General features: G+C 36.8%; 1 protein-coding gene across 3 annotated transcripts in view; it reads left to right on the forward strand.

Moving 5' to 3' along the window:
- Nucleotides 1–15,960, forward strand: part of LYST (lysosomal trafficking regulator) — a 93,379-nt gene that overhangs the window by 13,097 nt on the left and 64,322 nt on the right. For 2 of the 3 annotated variants that reach the window (XM_069800703.1, XM_069800701.1), the window contains exons 2-4: nucleotides 11,857–11,942; nucleotides 13,256–13,454; nucleotides 15,819–15,909. In XM_069800703.1, the coding sequence (XP_069656804.1) occupies nucleotides 13,263–13,454; nucleotides 15,819–15,909 (283 nt within the window). In that variant the 5' untranslated portion in view covers nucleotides 11,857–11,942; nucleotides 13,256–13,262. Of the gene's footprint in view, nucleotides 1–8,829; nucleotides 8,851–11,856; nucleotides 11,943–13,255; nucleotides 13,455–15,818; nucleotides 15,910–15,960 lie in introns of those variants that run through there. The other variant, XM_069800702.1, reaches the window with a different exon arrangement.

Raw genomic sequence — 15,960 nt, forward strand, 5'->3', positions numbered from 1 at the left:
CTAATTTCAAAGAATTGAGAGCAAACATTCTTATAACTTGCTATAGAGAAAACAAAACAAAAGCCCCAAAGTGTAAAACTTTGTGTGCTACCTGAGTTACATATTTATCTTTGTATTACTTGCGTCTTTCAATTATAAGGGGAGATTTGAGTCACTGAAGAGTGTGTAGTTTCATTCTTGATTTGTCCATGTCAATTAACAAAAGACCAAAGGAAAGCAGAATTTCTTTTGTGTCTGGATATATAGATGAAATGCTGGGGGGTGTGGGGTGTGTCTTTTCAACTCCAGAAGGTACTCCTAATTAATCTAGAACTATTTTTAGAAGCCTAAATTACTTCAGTAATCAAATTGACTTTGTAGCTGGAGTCCTGCTAAATCCTTAGCATTTGCAGAAAAAATAATCATGTGACGTTTGGTTACTGAAAATACTACTTGGCTATGTGTGTAGCCTTCATCAGGCACGCTTCATTCATCTCCCCAACTACCTCTCAGCCATGTAAAATCTTGTTTTTGTGTGTGTGTGATAGACATCTATCACTAGGGGACTTCTTAAACATGCAGTGTGGTTATTTTTTACATCATGGGTGGATTTAGGGTTTTCTCCAGTGGTTGAGGATTTTAAGTATTTTTCTATCTAGCAATATGTATACTGGGAAACGTCATACTCCTAGTCATTATTATGTGAAATTAAGTATCATTATCAATTATAGTTTCTCTGTTGGAGTCTATACTGCTTGAGTAATTTTGAGTGCTGTTTAAACTTCAAGAGTAAATAGAAATCCTAGCTATTCCTTATTTGCATTCCCACTGGAGAAAAGCTACCTGAAGTGAGATGAGGGCTGTTTAAACTGAGAGTAAAATAAAAATCCTAGCTGTTCCTTACTTGCATTCCCACTGGAAAAAAGCTACCCGAAGTGAGATGTTACGCGAGTCATTTTGCCTGCAGTTCTCTTGATTGTTGACTGCGTCTTCTGGGGCCAGTTCAATGTGAGAGGGATCAGCACAGCTGGAACAAATACCTCTTTGCTGTAAAGCCTGGGAGAAGTACAGGGTCTGCTTCCCTAAAGCAACCAAAGCAGTTTTGCACTTTGTAAAGAAGCTGGCAGACTGACCTTAACAGTAATAACAGTGTATGAAACTCAGATATTTAGGTAAATGTTTTTTAACTCCACCTTCAGAATTGCTACCTGCTGTCTTGTCTGCATCTGATTATTAATAGAAAATATGGACTTCACTGACCAGTTTTAAAGTCCCAGAAGCAGAGTTAGTCTTCTGCCCATTAATGGCCTCCTTTTTTTAAACTCTGATCATTGACCTTCCCCTCTTATTTAATTGCTCTTAGTAGGTACTTTAGACACAATGCCAAAATTTAGGTTAAGCACCTTACTTTCTAATTTTAATCCTCTACTAAGCTTTCAGTTTCAGGAATAGCCTTTACTCATTCATATCCCTTCAGCAAGAGTGCCTCAAGATACTGCCTAACTTTTTTGCCTCTTCTATCTCTCTGAGTATAGGTGCAAGCAAAACGTAATCTTATAAATTACAAAAAAATTTGTAAAAATTTTGTAAAAATTTGAGTGGTACGCATGTTTAAAATAATCTCCAGGTAGATGCAGTGTGGTCTGCATACTTGTAGTGTGGTTACAACTACAGCATTTTTCCCAGTTGTACTGGAGGCCATGCTATCCGCTGTACTGCAGATTAATGTAAGAGGGTATTCATGAAGTCTGCCTGGTCTTGCAGGGCTGGTCTGTGTAGGCTCACTACTGGAGAGGCCCTGAACTTCTGCCTTACATTCTGTAGCAGACTCCTGCTTCCCTTTCACTCTGTCTTCATCTTTAGATTTAGTCCTTAGTCATTACTGTGCAACCACTGCTGTCAAGGCTTGCTTTGTAGTCTGTTTTGGGGGTAAGTATCAAACCTAAAGCTTGGAAGAAGATATTTAGGACTATTACCTGCATAGATTTTAATTTGGGGAAGAGCTTGTTATCACTCTTTGAGTAGTGTTCAGAACTGTGGGAGCTATGCCATTTCAGCCTTTTCACTGCTGAATGTTTTACAGGTGATCTTCATCCCTCAGTTTTCTTTTGGAAGAACTTACTGGTCTTTCATAGCTTATTTTCTACATAGATTTGGTCTTGTAGTGGAATATTTGTCAGTTCCTTTCTCTAGTACCATGTGTTTCTTACAGGTGTTGTCCTCTGGCACTTCAGATAAGATCTGGAACAGATCCTTGTCTTCAACTCTGCTAACAGAGCTTGTCTCTAGCATTTTCATGCTATCGGTAACAGCTTGGTGCATTTTAGCCAGTTTCCATGATACTCGTTTCTAACACAGTTAATGTTGCAATGATTATCTTTGAAGGCCCACAGCTTTCTCCATGCCTATTCTAAGGAATATTTATTCTCTGTGCCTGCATGCACTGGTCTCAAATATGCAAATTTTAAATGGGCTGGAATGGGTATAATGTGGCTAACAACTATGTTGTAGTTACTGACTTTGAATAGTGTAAGACCACAAGCTAAGCATAAACTTGAGTATAGTATACATACAGGGTTTATGCATTACTTGAGTGTAGGTGTTTATTTGAGAGCCTGTCTTTCATTAGTGGCGTACTTTTTATTTTGTAGATGAATCATCTCTCATCTTTTAACTTGCTTTCAGGCTCAACAAGAACGCATTCACAGGTGTTTCACATTGTTTGATGACTAAATAAAATTCCATGTTAAGTTGAGAAGCTGTCCCAAAGCACTTCTGTAATAGGCACCTGGTCTGTGGGATTCTGTCATTAACTCTGTCTCAATGATATTTCATCCAGACTCAAAAGGAGGAAATTGTTGATAATCTGCTAACTTGTAAAGAGGATGCAGATCTTCATAGCTCAAGGCAGAACCTGATAACCAGCTGAATCTTAGCAAGAGGAACTTTCTTTGTGTCTCTGGTGCCTTCTTAGCACACAGTTGGTATTGCCTTGCGCTGTTCTGTTAGGACAGTCATTATTACAGTGAATACTACTTAAAACTTTGCACTAAAGGTGCCTAAAAATCTTAATCTAATCTACTATTTTCTCCAAATAAGGGTCAGATTTGTGAAGTAGGTATTTATATGTGGAAAATCTAGGACAACATGAAACTAAAATGTTAAAACATGCTATTTTTCTGACAACAGATTTTCTGTTCCTCTTTCTTGCGTGATGCTACATATAGTCAAAGTTTTTGGTAGTGTGTTGTAAGAATAGATAGTTGGCATTTAATTCTAGTCCCCAAGGTAAGAGTACTTTCCAAAAAGTAAGTATTAAGCACGAATAGGGTTTGCTGGTGCTATATGTGTTAAACTTAACAAATTCACTTTTTAAGCATCCTGAAATTACAGCAACATAATAAACTCCACTTGTGAAAGCCCTGTCATGAGTTAAACAGGTAATACAAATTAGTTTTTTGCAAGTAGGCTTTAAAATGATGAAGAACAAATCATGATGTGAATACTTCACAATCAAGTAGGACAAGAAGTTGTAGTTTAAGTTAAATGTTGATTAAATGCTGTTTGTGTTTCACTGCCGTGAATGTTTCAGTAGCTTATGATGCACCAAAACTGCATCAAAAGTCACCAAATTGACCTTAATGAGACATTCTTAAAAATGATTCTCCTGACAAAGTAGACCAATTAACTAAATTAAGTAAAGTTACTATACAGAATTATGCTAGGGATTTCAGCTGTTGTCCATGTTCCAGAAGGTATTACATTGTGGACGTGGTGTGAGCGAGGACAACTAACACTCAAGAGGAGTTGAGGTGAGAGAGGGATGTTAGCCCTTTCAATCTCTAAAGCTTGCTATGTTTGAGTAATATGTGGTCTGGCCTCTACCATACTCTAGTACGGACTTTACTGTGTATTCTCTCTCTGAATTGTGAGGCCCTGGTAGGCTAGGGCTGTTGCTGAAATCCTAAGTTTTGCCAGTAGCTCCATCATGATGGGTGTCAGAAGTGGAATATTCATTATAATCATAATGATTATGATTTTAACCTTTGGAATTACAGACCTCTAAAATATACACACTGTGTATGCTCAACTTTATTTGTAGATCTCTTGTGCATTGCTTACACGTGGAAAAGCCTGCAGTTAGTTTGGATGTGAGCTGGCTTCGTTTTGGGACACTCATATCCTGTGTCACTTGCTCTTTTTGTGCCAAGTTCTCTTTTCTGGTTTTGGTAGTCTTTGTTCAGTCAACCTTTTTAATGCAGCTTATTATATCTTAATGTTGTTCTTGCCTTGCTTTCCAGTCACCTGTGTGCTGCTACTAGTTAGTCTTTTTATAGTCAGTGGCAGCTAATAAATTAGAAACCGGCTGCTTTGAGTTGATAGTCTCCATTGGCCTTCTAGGACAATCTTATGCACTTCAGGGCCATTAGCAGGTTTTCCATTTAAGGGACTGACACCTCTGTCAGATTCACAGAATGATGAAATGACAGTATACAGCGGAAACACTAGGGATGTAAATCAGAGTTTAGTTAATGGAAGTAATATCCTAAGATCACACTTTGGAAGCTGTTGAACAGGAATACTGAATTGTGTGTAAATGGGATCTTTTTTTAGTTGTATGTAAACAAGAATATTTTATACCTGTTAAAATGTTATACCTTCCTGAGTTGTGCTTCTATCATTCGTTCAGAGCTGTTACCAATAATTATGCCAGAGAAAAGTGAGATTCTAGAAATAGTCATGTTGGAGAGAGCAGACTTAAAACACTTATGCGTCAGAATATATCACAGGAGCCAGAATAAAATCTAGCAAATATGTTTTAAGTTACCTTTGATAAAATACACTGGCCAAGTTTGGGAAGGGTAGTCTGGAACAAACTTTGTGCCCAAAGAAATTACCCATGAGTTTCATTTCTAACTGTCAGAAAACCACTGAGGCCTGGAAATACATGGCAAATGATAATTTGTGGGTAAGGAAGGGTTTGGTTTGTGTTTTGTTTTTTTGTGGGTTTTTTTTTCCCTTCACTTACCTCACATTGTGTGGTGCACCACAGGTCTCGGTCTCGATCAGAAGAATGACATCTCTGAAACTGTTGCTGAGAAGTTGACCTGCCTGTATATGTAATGCCACTGTGTGTATCTCTAGGTGCCTGTAGCCTTGGGTATGTTTGCTAATTATAGGTTTGCTGACTTGTTTATATATATCTGATAGGTATTTTGGAAAGTGCCTGTTTCTTTGATTTGGCTAAATCTAGCATAGCATTTGTCTGATCTTGTTTACTTTTTCCTTGGCATTCCTATCCTACAACAGGAATGGCTAGTTTAGCCATCCACGTCACAGTGTTTCCTGACCATACACAATATGAAAATGAGTATTTTTATTTCTAAGGACTGTTTTTTCAGAAAACACAGATAATATAATTCCTTAAATTTCTGTCTTTTTCAGTGTAAGATATAATGCATTCACATCCACTTAGCGGTAGAAATTTTCTAATTCTCAGGTTGTATAAACACTGAGCTTTGTGGATTAAATTTCATTTTAATACCTAGGCAGCAGTACGTAAGTAGACTACATACTTATAGGAGGCTTAAGGTACTTGTAGAAGCAGGGCTTTCAGGCTTCAGGTATTGCAAGACAAGCATCCCATGTAGATGAGGTGGGAGGTAAATATACTTTAGATTTTACATAAAGGCATTAGTAAGATTATACATACATAAACATACTTGTATGTGCAGCAACACCATTGCTTTGAAGGTCTCAACATAGTTGTCAGTGTTCATTAAAATAATACTTGTTTACCATCTTGTGAACTTGACACACTTTTCCCTGGTTAGTTGAAAGGACAGTGCATGTGTTATTTATCCAAAAGGACTAAACATTTTTATTTCTCCCTTTTTTTGTTTATTTTGGGGAGAGAGACTCTAAATAACTTGTTTGGAAATAATATTGGTCTAGTGGATTACACAGAAGACTAAAAGCTAGTTACTGAACTCCTTGATGAAATCAAGCACTTTATCAGAAGTAGAACTGTGCCAAGAAAATTGACATCTACCTGCAGTCTTATGATAAATTCTGTATGTAAAGAGGTTGCTTTTCATGTGCAACCTAATGACTGGAGCAACACCACCTTAGTGTGTTTTAATAGGTTGTCTGCTTCTGTAGCTCCAAATAGTTAATAAATAATAGCAAAGGACAGAGCAGGAGGTGGTTGGAGATGAAGAGTAAGTAGGAGGTCTCTTGCTGAGTTGAGGTGTTGTCTGCTATGTCTGTTTTGAGAATGAAACAAACTTGAAGTGTCTTGTTTTTGCTCGTTTGCTCTTGTTTTTGAATATCAGAGTTGTTGGGTGGTTAGCAAATGTTCACTGCCTTTTATAAGCTAGGCTTTTGGCTGATTGCCGTGCTTTGGTAAAACAAGGCATCAAAGCATCTCAAGCTTTCTGTTGATGCTCTACTTGAATTGCAGGTTCCTGTTTTCTTAAAGGCTTCTGTGTTGTTCCTGCTGAGAACCTATTTTGGCAATGTCAGCTGGGTGTTTGGATTCTAGCCTGTTTAAAGTTTTGAATGATATCAAAAGGACAGAAAAGGGAAAATGCTGATTTCGGCAACGTGTTAGTTTGAGGCTTTACTCACATTTCACCACCAGGTACAGGCCTCAAGGCAGCACTGTAGGCTATGTTCCAGTTTTGTTCGAGGCCATGCTAAATAGGTATTTCTCTATTGCAGTCTCTCATGCTCTACTTTCTTTTCCTTCCCTGGTTTGCAGAGGAATTAATCATAGTATTCCCTTAGTTTTATTGTTAACAAATTTTTTTTAAACAGAAGGCAGTCAAATTTGGTGTCTGTTACTAACAAGATAAACTTAGTTTCTGTAATAAACCCGGCAATCTGTGCTACGATGGCAAAAGCCTATTATGGAGTGTCTTAGTAGTAATAATGTGCTGGTGCTCTTCATTATGCCTGTTGTCCTCTGCTAGCAAAAGCTTGAGCTTAAATTGAAAGTTTAACCCCAAAGTAAATCTGATTAAAGTCAATGTTGATATAATCATATTAATGTTAAAATCATTGAAGAGGTCACAAGCATGTTCTCCAGAGCATAAATGTTAAGTACAAGCAATGAGGCTGGGACAAGTATTTGCTAAATGGAATGAATAATGTAAATGTAGCACTTATCGGCCAGTGGTGACTTGTATTCCCATACATGTAATTCTAGAGAATGGGTAAAAGGGCTACAAGTTTTGAATTGGAGGCCAGAAATTATTGTACAGTGGCTTATAGAAATTATATTTTTTCAAAGTGTTAATTTTAATACCTACTGAAAATGCAACTTCATTGTACTCTGTACTCAAAAGGACTTGCAGCCATGCTATGCCTGGTCAATGTTTGTCTCTCATCTGAAACAGGAAACTAGGGAAGGTAAACAAATTAGTGACTTCCATGTAGATATACATTCTCTACTCCTGTTTGCATGATCTGTAAAATAGCTTCTTGTAAGTTTATTATGGCTATCACTCCTTTAGTGCAGTAAGATACTCGTATAACCTGGTAGACAAGACTGCTTTTATTGTAGATAACATAGTGAGCTATGGGAAAATAAGGCTTGCAGGTGGCTTGTATGTGCCATGCGTACCTTCTTGGGTATGCTATCACTTTGTTTTACTTAGGCACTCAAGCCTGACTATGCAGCTGTATGAACAGCACTCAGTAGCATGATCATTTTAGACTGATATAACTAGTAATGAGCAATTTGAAGAAAACTGACATCTACTTCACAACAAATGGAGGTGGTTCAAGTATTTTCTTTTTTACCAGTACTATAAAATTGTTATTAAAAAAAACCTTAAAAAAAAAAAAAGGCTGTGGGAGGGTAGGTTTATTAGAGCACTAATTTGGGCTATTGTGTGAACTGGACACCACCACCAAACTTTGTGCCTCTCCTCTACTCTTGCTGTAGCTGTTGGACAACAGTTACTGAAAGTAATAATTTAAATTAGTTTTCTGGGATTTTGAATTCATTTGGCTTAGTACTGTATTTTATTATAATGCTGCTGTAGTAATTTAGTAATTACCACTGTTTATTGTATTACTGGACATTCCAGGCCTTTCTGGGCAATGCATTGCTGAAAACATAACCAAGTAAAAGGCCTAGTTCACTCTCATACAGAGTACTAGCTCTGACCTTAAGCTTTTGTTGCATTTTCTTCCTTCCCCAAGTTGCGTTCATGTTAGATATAATGCCATCTAATCATTAGCACTATATAGAGTTAGTATATTCATGATTTGGTATCCAAGACTGCTTAATTGGTCATATTTTTAAGTTCCATCCTTTAAATTATTTAAAGAACGGTTTTGCTATTTTCTTTTAAAGACTTAAAGTCCACTGAAGTAAGTACAAGGCATTCTTATACTTTAAGATGCTCAGCTGATGAGCAACTTCATAAAAATGGAAAGAAGTCCAGAGAAAATACAAGTTTCAGGTGCAGAAAATGGATTTATACCACAACAGCAAATAGAAAATAAGTCCCTTGAGAGCTCTTGCAGAAAGGAGCCAGAGGGCAGACGTGATACGGATTGAACTGAGGATGATAAAGATGGGCATGAAGAGGGCGGATTATATGTGAATGTCAGATCATTCACGGTTAAGTGATTTATTCTTTTTAAAGCTTGTGGATTTTTTCCTTTTAGAAATAAATAATATCTGTTTGAGGTGGCTTTTATGAAATATGATAATCGTATTCTTCTGGAGGGTGAAATGGAATTTAAGAATATCAGTTTTTTTCAGGGCTAGCTATCTGAAGTACTGACACATTGTATATTCCAAAACTGTAACAGTCCCACTAGGACTGTACACAGCAGTGGTGAACTGAGATTCTGGTAGGTTTCTTTCTGCTCTCTTATGGCTTTGTTAATGTGTGATATTTCAGGTTTTGGTTTTTTTTCCGTAGTTAAGATGACATCCCTGAAGTCCAAAGACAGGTTAAGGCACTCTACCTCAGTACACACGTTTTGTGCAGCATCTGCTTCCATATTACCAGGCACCACAGCAATTAAAGATGTGTCACTTCAAACAAAAGAAAAATTCTGCAGTAGAGTAGTTCCTACTTAAAGCAAATTGGTTGGCATAATTTGAGTAAGTTGAAATGCTATGCTGCGTAGGGTGTAGTATCAGCGTACCATAATCTGCAACAGAAAGAGAAGGTGACGAGCAGGCTGAAGCCTTAGAGTGGGGATGGATGTGTTGGTTTTAGAAACAAAACAAACACCCCAAATCCCACCTCTGCAAAGTGTTTGCTATGTTACAGGATCAGCAGGGCAAGTTGTTCACTCAGTTCTTCTATGAAAAACAGTGTTTTAAATGCTCAAATCTTGTCAGGAAACAAATACGAAAGGGAAGAAGGTTGTCTGTGCATATGCAGCTTTTTTTGGAAGTTTCTTAATTATTTCTCAGTTCTCCTTGTATTGTTCTTTGTTTGTAGCTTAAGGATGAGGTGAATAATGAGGTTATATCTGAAAGTGTTTCCAAAGACACGTTTGTGCTGTCAGTCCATTTCAGAACTTAATTGCAGAGAAAGAAATAGGTACAACTTAGAAGGACCTAGCACTTGTTGGAAGGAGTCCTTCTAAAAGAAGTTCTTCATTATGCAGCATGGTATCTCTTTACAAATTTTTCTGCACTGTAGAATGAGAGCATCTTAATTCCTTACCAATTTTATACTAAATTCTTGCATTAAGAAGACATGCATGATGTCTTTTTGCATTAGCATCAACAAAATCATACTTTGTCTTACTACTGACGCTGAGACCCTTTTGCTAGAATATGGCAATATATGTTAAATCCATGTAACAGTGCAAGCAATGCAGGAAACCTGGAGGCTGAAGTTTCAGATGGAAGGACACTAAAACATGATGGACAGCATATTTTTACATATTCTAATGAAGTCTGGTACAACTGCAAAACAGCTAGCTGCTTAAGCTGTTCAGTTGCAATGAATTGTCAGTATTAGCTGTGTGGATAAGTTGGTTTTCTGTGAGACTGTGGATGAAGCATGTTGTGCCCAAGCACTCAAAGGGCAGCCAATTAGTAGGAGCTTGCCTGGGGAACCTACAGTGTTTCTCTCCTTCCTTGAGGAGGCGTTTCACATAGTGTTCATGCTCGTCACAATTTTAAGTTTAAAGTTGAAGTTTGTATTTAATTGACACTTGAGAATACTAAAATAATTAATTCAGTCTTTCTTCTTTCTCTTTTTGTATCCCCATCTCCTCCCCCCCCCAGTTAATTAATTGTGGATGAGTGCTCACCTAGAAACCTTTGTAGTTTAATGTTTGAGGCTTTTCTCGGTTACTACCCTTTGCGTTCCCATTGATAGCAAATGTATTTTTGGCTCTTTACCATGTCTAGAGAATGAGGTTTTAACATTTAGACTAGCTTGCAGCTGGAGCACCCCAATTTGTGGATGCTTCAGTAAACATGGGTTTGGACAGTTCATCTCTATATATGTGTGATGTGTCAGTGGATATAACTTCTGAGAATTTTAGGGCTTTGTTAGAAAATGGGCTCAGTTAAAATATACTCAATGGCACCAAACACAAACATTCTAACACTAGTTTAAAAAAAATTGGGGTTAACTGTAAGGAAGACTGGTAAGGAGTCCTGTAACAATTGAATGGCTAAATAATTAGCACTTGAAAATGATAGCAAAAAAAAAATGCGGAGAGGTTGCAGAAATAAACATTGCCTCTGTGATTATTAGTGTTTGCCTTCTAGGAAACAGCAGAGAAAGTATTCAACCAGTCAGATGAAACCATACATTGGGATTTAAGGCATGTTTAAGGAGCTCTTCAATCTTGTTTAAGTAAATAAGAATACTTCAGGAGAGTTAAAATAGTTTTTTCCTTTTCTTGGATTGAATGCATTTTAAAGATGTGAGGGGAAGTGCGATAACCAGAAACTTGAAGTTTTCAGATGAAAAATTAATAAACCCTTTGACAGTTTAGTTTACAGCAAGGAATACGGGATGTTGGGGCTTTATGAATGCATACTCTCTACAGCAATAATTTTCTTTGAGTTGTTACAGAATCTTTTTGCTCTTTGTGCAGAGCTCATAAAGGCAGGGCAGGTGTATGTGGTGGTGTTTTAACTTTGTTGCTAAAGCGTGTACTAGGGGTAAATCTTGCTGGGTTTGGCCATTCTGGAGTAAATGGGGAGATTACTCCTTGTTATCTTAGTCTTTTCTTTGTTACTAATTACAACTCGAAACAGAGGTAAAGTATTCCTCTTAGTCTTCTGTTAGGACTGGAGGGGGTGAAAGGGTTAGTAGAAAAATAACTCTTAAATTGCTTTAGTTGACTGTACAGAGCAGATACAATACTGTTCCTTTCCAATTTTATTAATTACAGCTTTCCCAGTTTTTAAGGTAATAAAGATTGGTTATCTGTCAGGACAAAAGAGAAGAACAGGTTTAAAATGGATTTATATCAGCACTTGACTGCGCAGTTCAGTTTCTCATACTATCCATCATTTGTACCCAGAGCCATAAGTGCTTCAAGTATTATGTATGCAGGTAGTGATCACTAAAAATTCATACTGTTTCTAGAGGGAAATGTTTAAACTTGCATACATACCTAGCTCATTTTACATTTTAAAAAGCAATTAATTTTATTATGTTAACTTACCTTACACGCACAAATTATTTTCTCTTTAACAGGATTTTGGTTGTGCAGAATCATAAGCTAAAAGTGAAAACTAGAGCTTTAAAGCTCAACCCCCCCCCCCCCCCCCAAGGACTCTTCAAAAACTTAAATAGCTATTATAAAATGAATCTTAAAACCAAACAAATTGCATATTAACCATGATGTATTTTTCTCTTTGTTTAAAAACAGGTGAACCAAGGGTGGTGTTTCCAGAATGTAATTTCCTTTTTCTTCCAAATAGAAGATAAATGTGTTAAACTGGCAAAGTAATTCTGGTAAGAATCTTCCTGTTACTCCTACAGAGAATGTCATTATATGTGTAAGTACTTCACAGTCTTGCCACTAAAAGGAGCTTTTTGTACAATTAATGCTAACAAACTTGCTCTTTCTTACAAGATCTTATTTTTGACCTAATAATTGTGTGGAGATGTTTCTTGATCAAGCAGTATTAATGCACCTGTTACATTTAAATATTATGTTGAAAGTTATTCGGCACTCTTTTTGCATGTTCTATGCTTGGACATGATGAAAATATTTGAGTTTTGAAGCTTTCTACTTCAGCAGTTTACACAGACATAAAGAGTTAAATATGCTGTAGTATTAAGTGGGTTTTATGTGGATTAAATGTTCTTGTTTCTGTAGTTGCCATCACTGAATATTGTTTTTGTTTTGTCTTCAGTGATCCTCTTGCTAGTTTTCTACAGCTGACTCTTGCATTTCTTTGGTCTGGTTTGTTTTTGTTTTAAACTTCTCAACCTGTACTAGCACTGACTATGTACTATGCTATAGCATAAGAGAAAACAAAAAAGTGTTTTTATAAGATAGAATGAATAGACAAGGTATGAGTGCCTTGTGTGCATTATCTAAAGTAAAATTTATCAGTTTGGCAACCAGCTTTTGGGATTTTCTCCTGAACATATACAATAGAATTTTATGTTAAGTACACTGTAGTAATGACTGCCACCCACTCAGCCTTGCTTGAAGGAAAATTCCATGAGGACTGGTAAATCTAAAACATTGTACTTGTGAAATTCCCATATTTATATTAATTCATTAGTCTTTTCTTTTTCCCCTTGAAATAATCTGCATACTGTTGCAATATGTAACAGGGTAGAAGGTAATGTATTCAAACTATTAAAGAACGTGTTTTCTGTAAAATGCTGTGTAAAAGCTGCCTGTTTTCCCTTTATGCTTCAGGTCAAATACCTTTTAGAAGCAGACGAAGATTGAAGATCACATCTAGCTTACAAAGACAAGCTGAAATTAAGTCATTAGCTTTCATTTATGCAGTGGGAGAGAATGCTGTGTGTCATGGGTTTTACCTGATAGGTTTATAAAATGAGTGTTTGGGACCGTGGGCTGTTAGCTGAAGTTTCACTGAAATAAATGAAATGCTCTAAGCTCATCCGTCTCATTCCCTTCCACCCTACACTGGTATATTGATTCCTTAGTCCTATAGACACTCCATCCTTTGGCAGGGGGAGGGAGGGATACAGGGAAGAAACACTCCTCTCTTCTCTCAGTCTTTTTTTCCATAAGGAATGTGTTTTCTGATGGATTTAATTTCTGCACTTTCCTCTACTTACAGCTCAGACATGAGCAGTGCCAGTAACTCACTGGCACGGGAATTCTTGACGGATGTCAACAGACTGTGCAATGCAGTGGTCCAGAGGGCAGAGGCCAAGGAAGATGAAGAAGAAGAAACTCATATGGCAGCACTGGGACAATACTTGGTTCAAGGCCGTGGGTTTATTTTGCTTACCACACTGAACTCAACTATTGATCAGGTAATAGTTTTTCTTACCTGGCTATAATTTTTGTATTGAGTTTGACCGTGTGGATTTGTCTGGCTAATGTTCTTCTTGGTGCTGCTTTTCTTGCCTTTTGATGGTAGAGTGTATGGGTTAATTATGAAGACTAGAAGTTCAAAAGGATGTGTTGCAGTTGCATTCTGTCCTTCAGCAAGAACAGAAAAAGAAAAAATAGCTAATCATATAGCTGTTTGTCAGCTGATACTGATGGTTGCTAAACTTTTGCCAAGTTAAGGCATGTGTGAAGCTGAAGTGCAGTAGCTGTGTGGAAAGAGGCAATAGGTTAGAATCTTCAAGGGAAATAAGCATATACTGAACCTGCAGTATAAACTGACAATTTTTCATTTGAGAAGGGCCTCCTGGTTTAAGGCAAAGAAATTAAAATATACACCTTTCTATTTGGTTTATGGGCCATGAGATATATATTTGCTCTTGAACATGATAGAAAGTAAATATTTTGTAACTTTAGCTCAAAAAAGAAAGCATTTTAGAAGAGGTGATCAGTTTATACTATTTTTTTTGTATAAAGTCTATCACACATCCCTGTAGCTGCAGATATCGCCTTTCTTTCTGTTCTTTTTCTCCTTCCTCTTCAACACTACTGGATATGTACTAAACAATGGGTAGGATGAGATGTGCATTAAGTCTTTGTGTATTGAAAATGCAGATCCCAGTGTTTAAGAATAATGAACCAACTGAATCTGGGCTGAGTTTATTCAGCCTTTGTCTGAAGTGAGGTCAGCTGTTAATGCTGGTCAAATTCATTTTGAAGGTTTGCATTTCCTTCATGAGGCGACTTGGGCTAAGACTTGAGTTGGGTCTGCTGGCTTGGTTCTGGATTCCAGTAGGTGCACTGGCTAAACAGTAAACCCACAAGACTGCAGTTACATATAATTGCTAAGAAAGAATCCTTACCACTTCTAGAGCTGTGTGGTTTTTATAGTCACTTGAGTTCTGCATAGTTGCTGTTAATAGAGGCTTAAAGACTAGAGCTGCTGGAAAAACAGAAAATGGGGGATTCCATGTGCCTCCCCTCCAATAAAAACCTACTTCTGAAGTAGAAGGGGAAGAAAACATGCAGCATTCTTCATGAAACATCAGCAATTCAGCAATTATTTCCTGAGGAAATATGTTTAAGAAGGTGGGGGAAGTGGAGCTTGATTAATGAGGAAAGTCAAATTCTGGAAGTGTACCACTGAAATTTGAAAAGTTAATACTTTGCTTTTTCCAGTCTTATTATGGTGCTTTGAATGCTGTATTGCTCATTCCCATTCCTAATTAATTTGTCTTGCTGAGAATACATTTAGTAGCAGAAGAGAGTTGGGAGAATGACTTTGAAAAAAGCTTAGTTTTCAAGTCTAATTGTATTGCATCAATACTTTTAGATTTTTTTAATTGATAGTCTCATCAAATATTAACTATTTTTTATATATCTGTATAGCTCTAAAACTATATATATATATATATATAAAACCCTCTATATTTGTTATATATATAACTATAGCTACTTAAGTTGCTTATCTTGAAACATTTTAATTTCATTGCTACCTTGAATTTTTGGAGAAGGATGTTGCTTCAGCTGCATATCTCTGAATGAAGTTAACTGCCAAAATGCTCAAGTCAGCTTTTTGTGTTTGAAAATTTTTGATCTTTAGGACTGAAACCATTTTGATAGTGCTGCATAGCACCCAGTAAAGGAATTGTGTTTAAATTATGTGCCTTCTACTGCTCCTCTGCACTGAAATTCTTAGTGTTGAAGTCTTAGAATCCCAGTAGGAATGAGGGTTTGTTAGTGGCTATTCTGGTGTTTGTTTTTTGTTTTTTTTTTTTAATTAGGAGTAACCTTCCCTCTTTCCTCCCATAAAACTTCACCTTTCTATTTTGAGTCAAAACATCACTTGATAAATGTAAGCTTTTTTGTTTGCTTAAAGGTGTCATTTTGGAGAAAGTAGAAAGTTTCCCATAAAGTTCTTTGAAGTTACATTTCTGTAACTACAGAAGTTTCAAACTTGTATTTGGCTTCATGTTGGCTTTGTTTAAATCAATAAGTTATTTGCTTTTGACTTCTCTGGTTTTGTCCTTTGGGAGAGGAATTCCTTCAACGAGAGGGATTAGGAGAGCTTTGTATAGAAACACTTGCAGAGGTGTAATAAATATCTTAGATGCTTTCTGATTGGCTCTAGCTAATGATTATAGCACTCTGCGGTTAGGTCACTTTTGCAATGCGTAAAAACAGCAGAAAGGCATGGGGAACTAAATGTTGAATAGTTTTGTAAAATAAAGAAGGTTAATCCATTTTTCAAAAGTACAAAAACATTTTCTATTTTGTTTCTAACATAGGAGCTGACATGTCGAGAAGAACTTCTGACCCTCCTCCTGTCACTTCTGCCATTGGTATGGAAAATCCCTGTCCAAGAAGAAAAAGCAATAGGTATGTTTTATCACTGACAGTATTAAGGACCTAGAAGAAGCGATTTGTGTA

Source organism: Haliaeetus albicilla, chromosome 13 (assembly GCF_947461875.1).
Source record: "Haliaeetus albicilla chromosome 13, bHalAlb1.1, whole genome shotgun sequence".
Lineage (NCBI taxonomy): Eukaryota > Metazoa > Chordata > Aves > Accipitriformes > Accipitridae > Haliaeetus > Haliaeetus albicilla.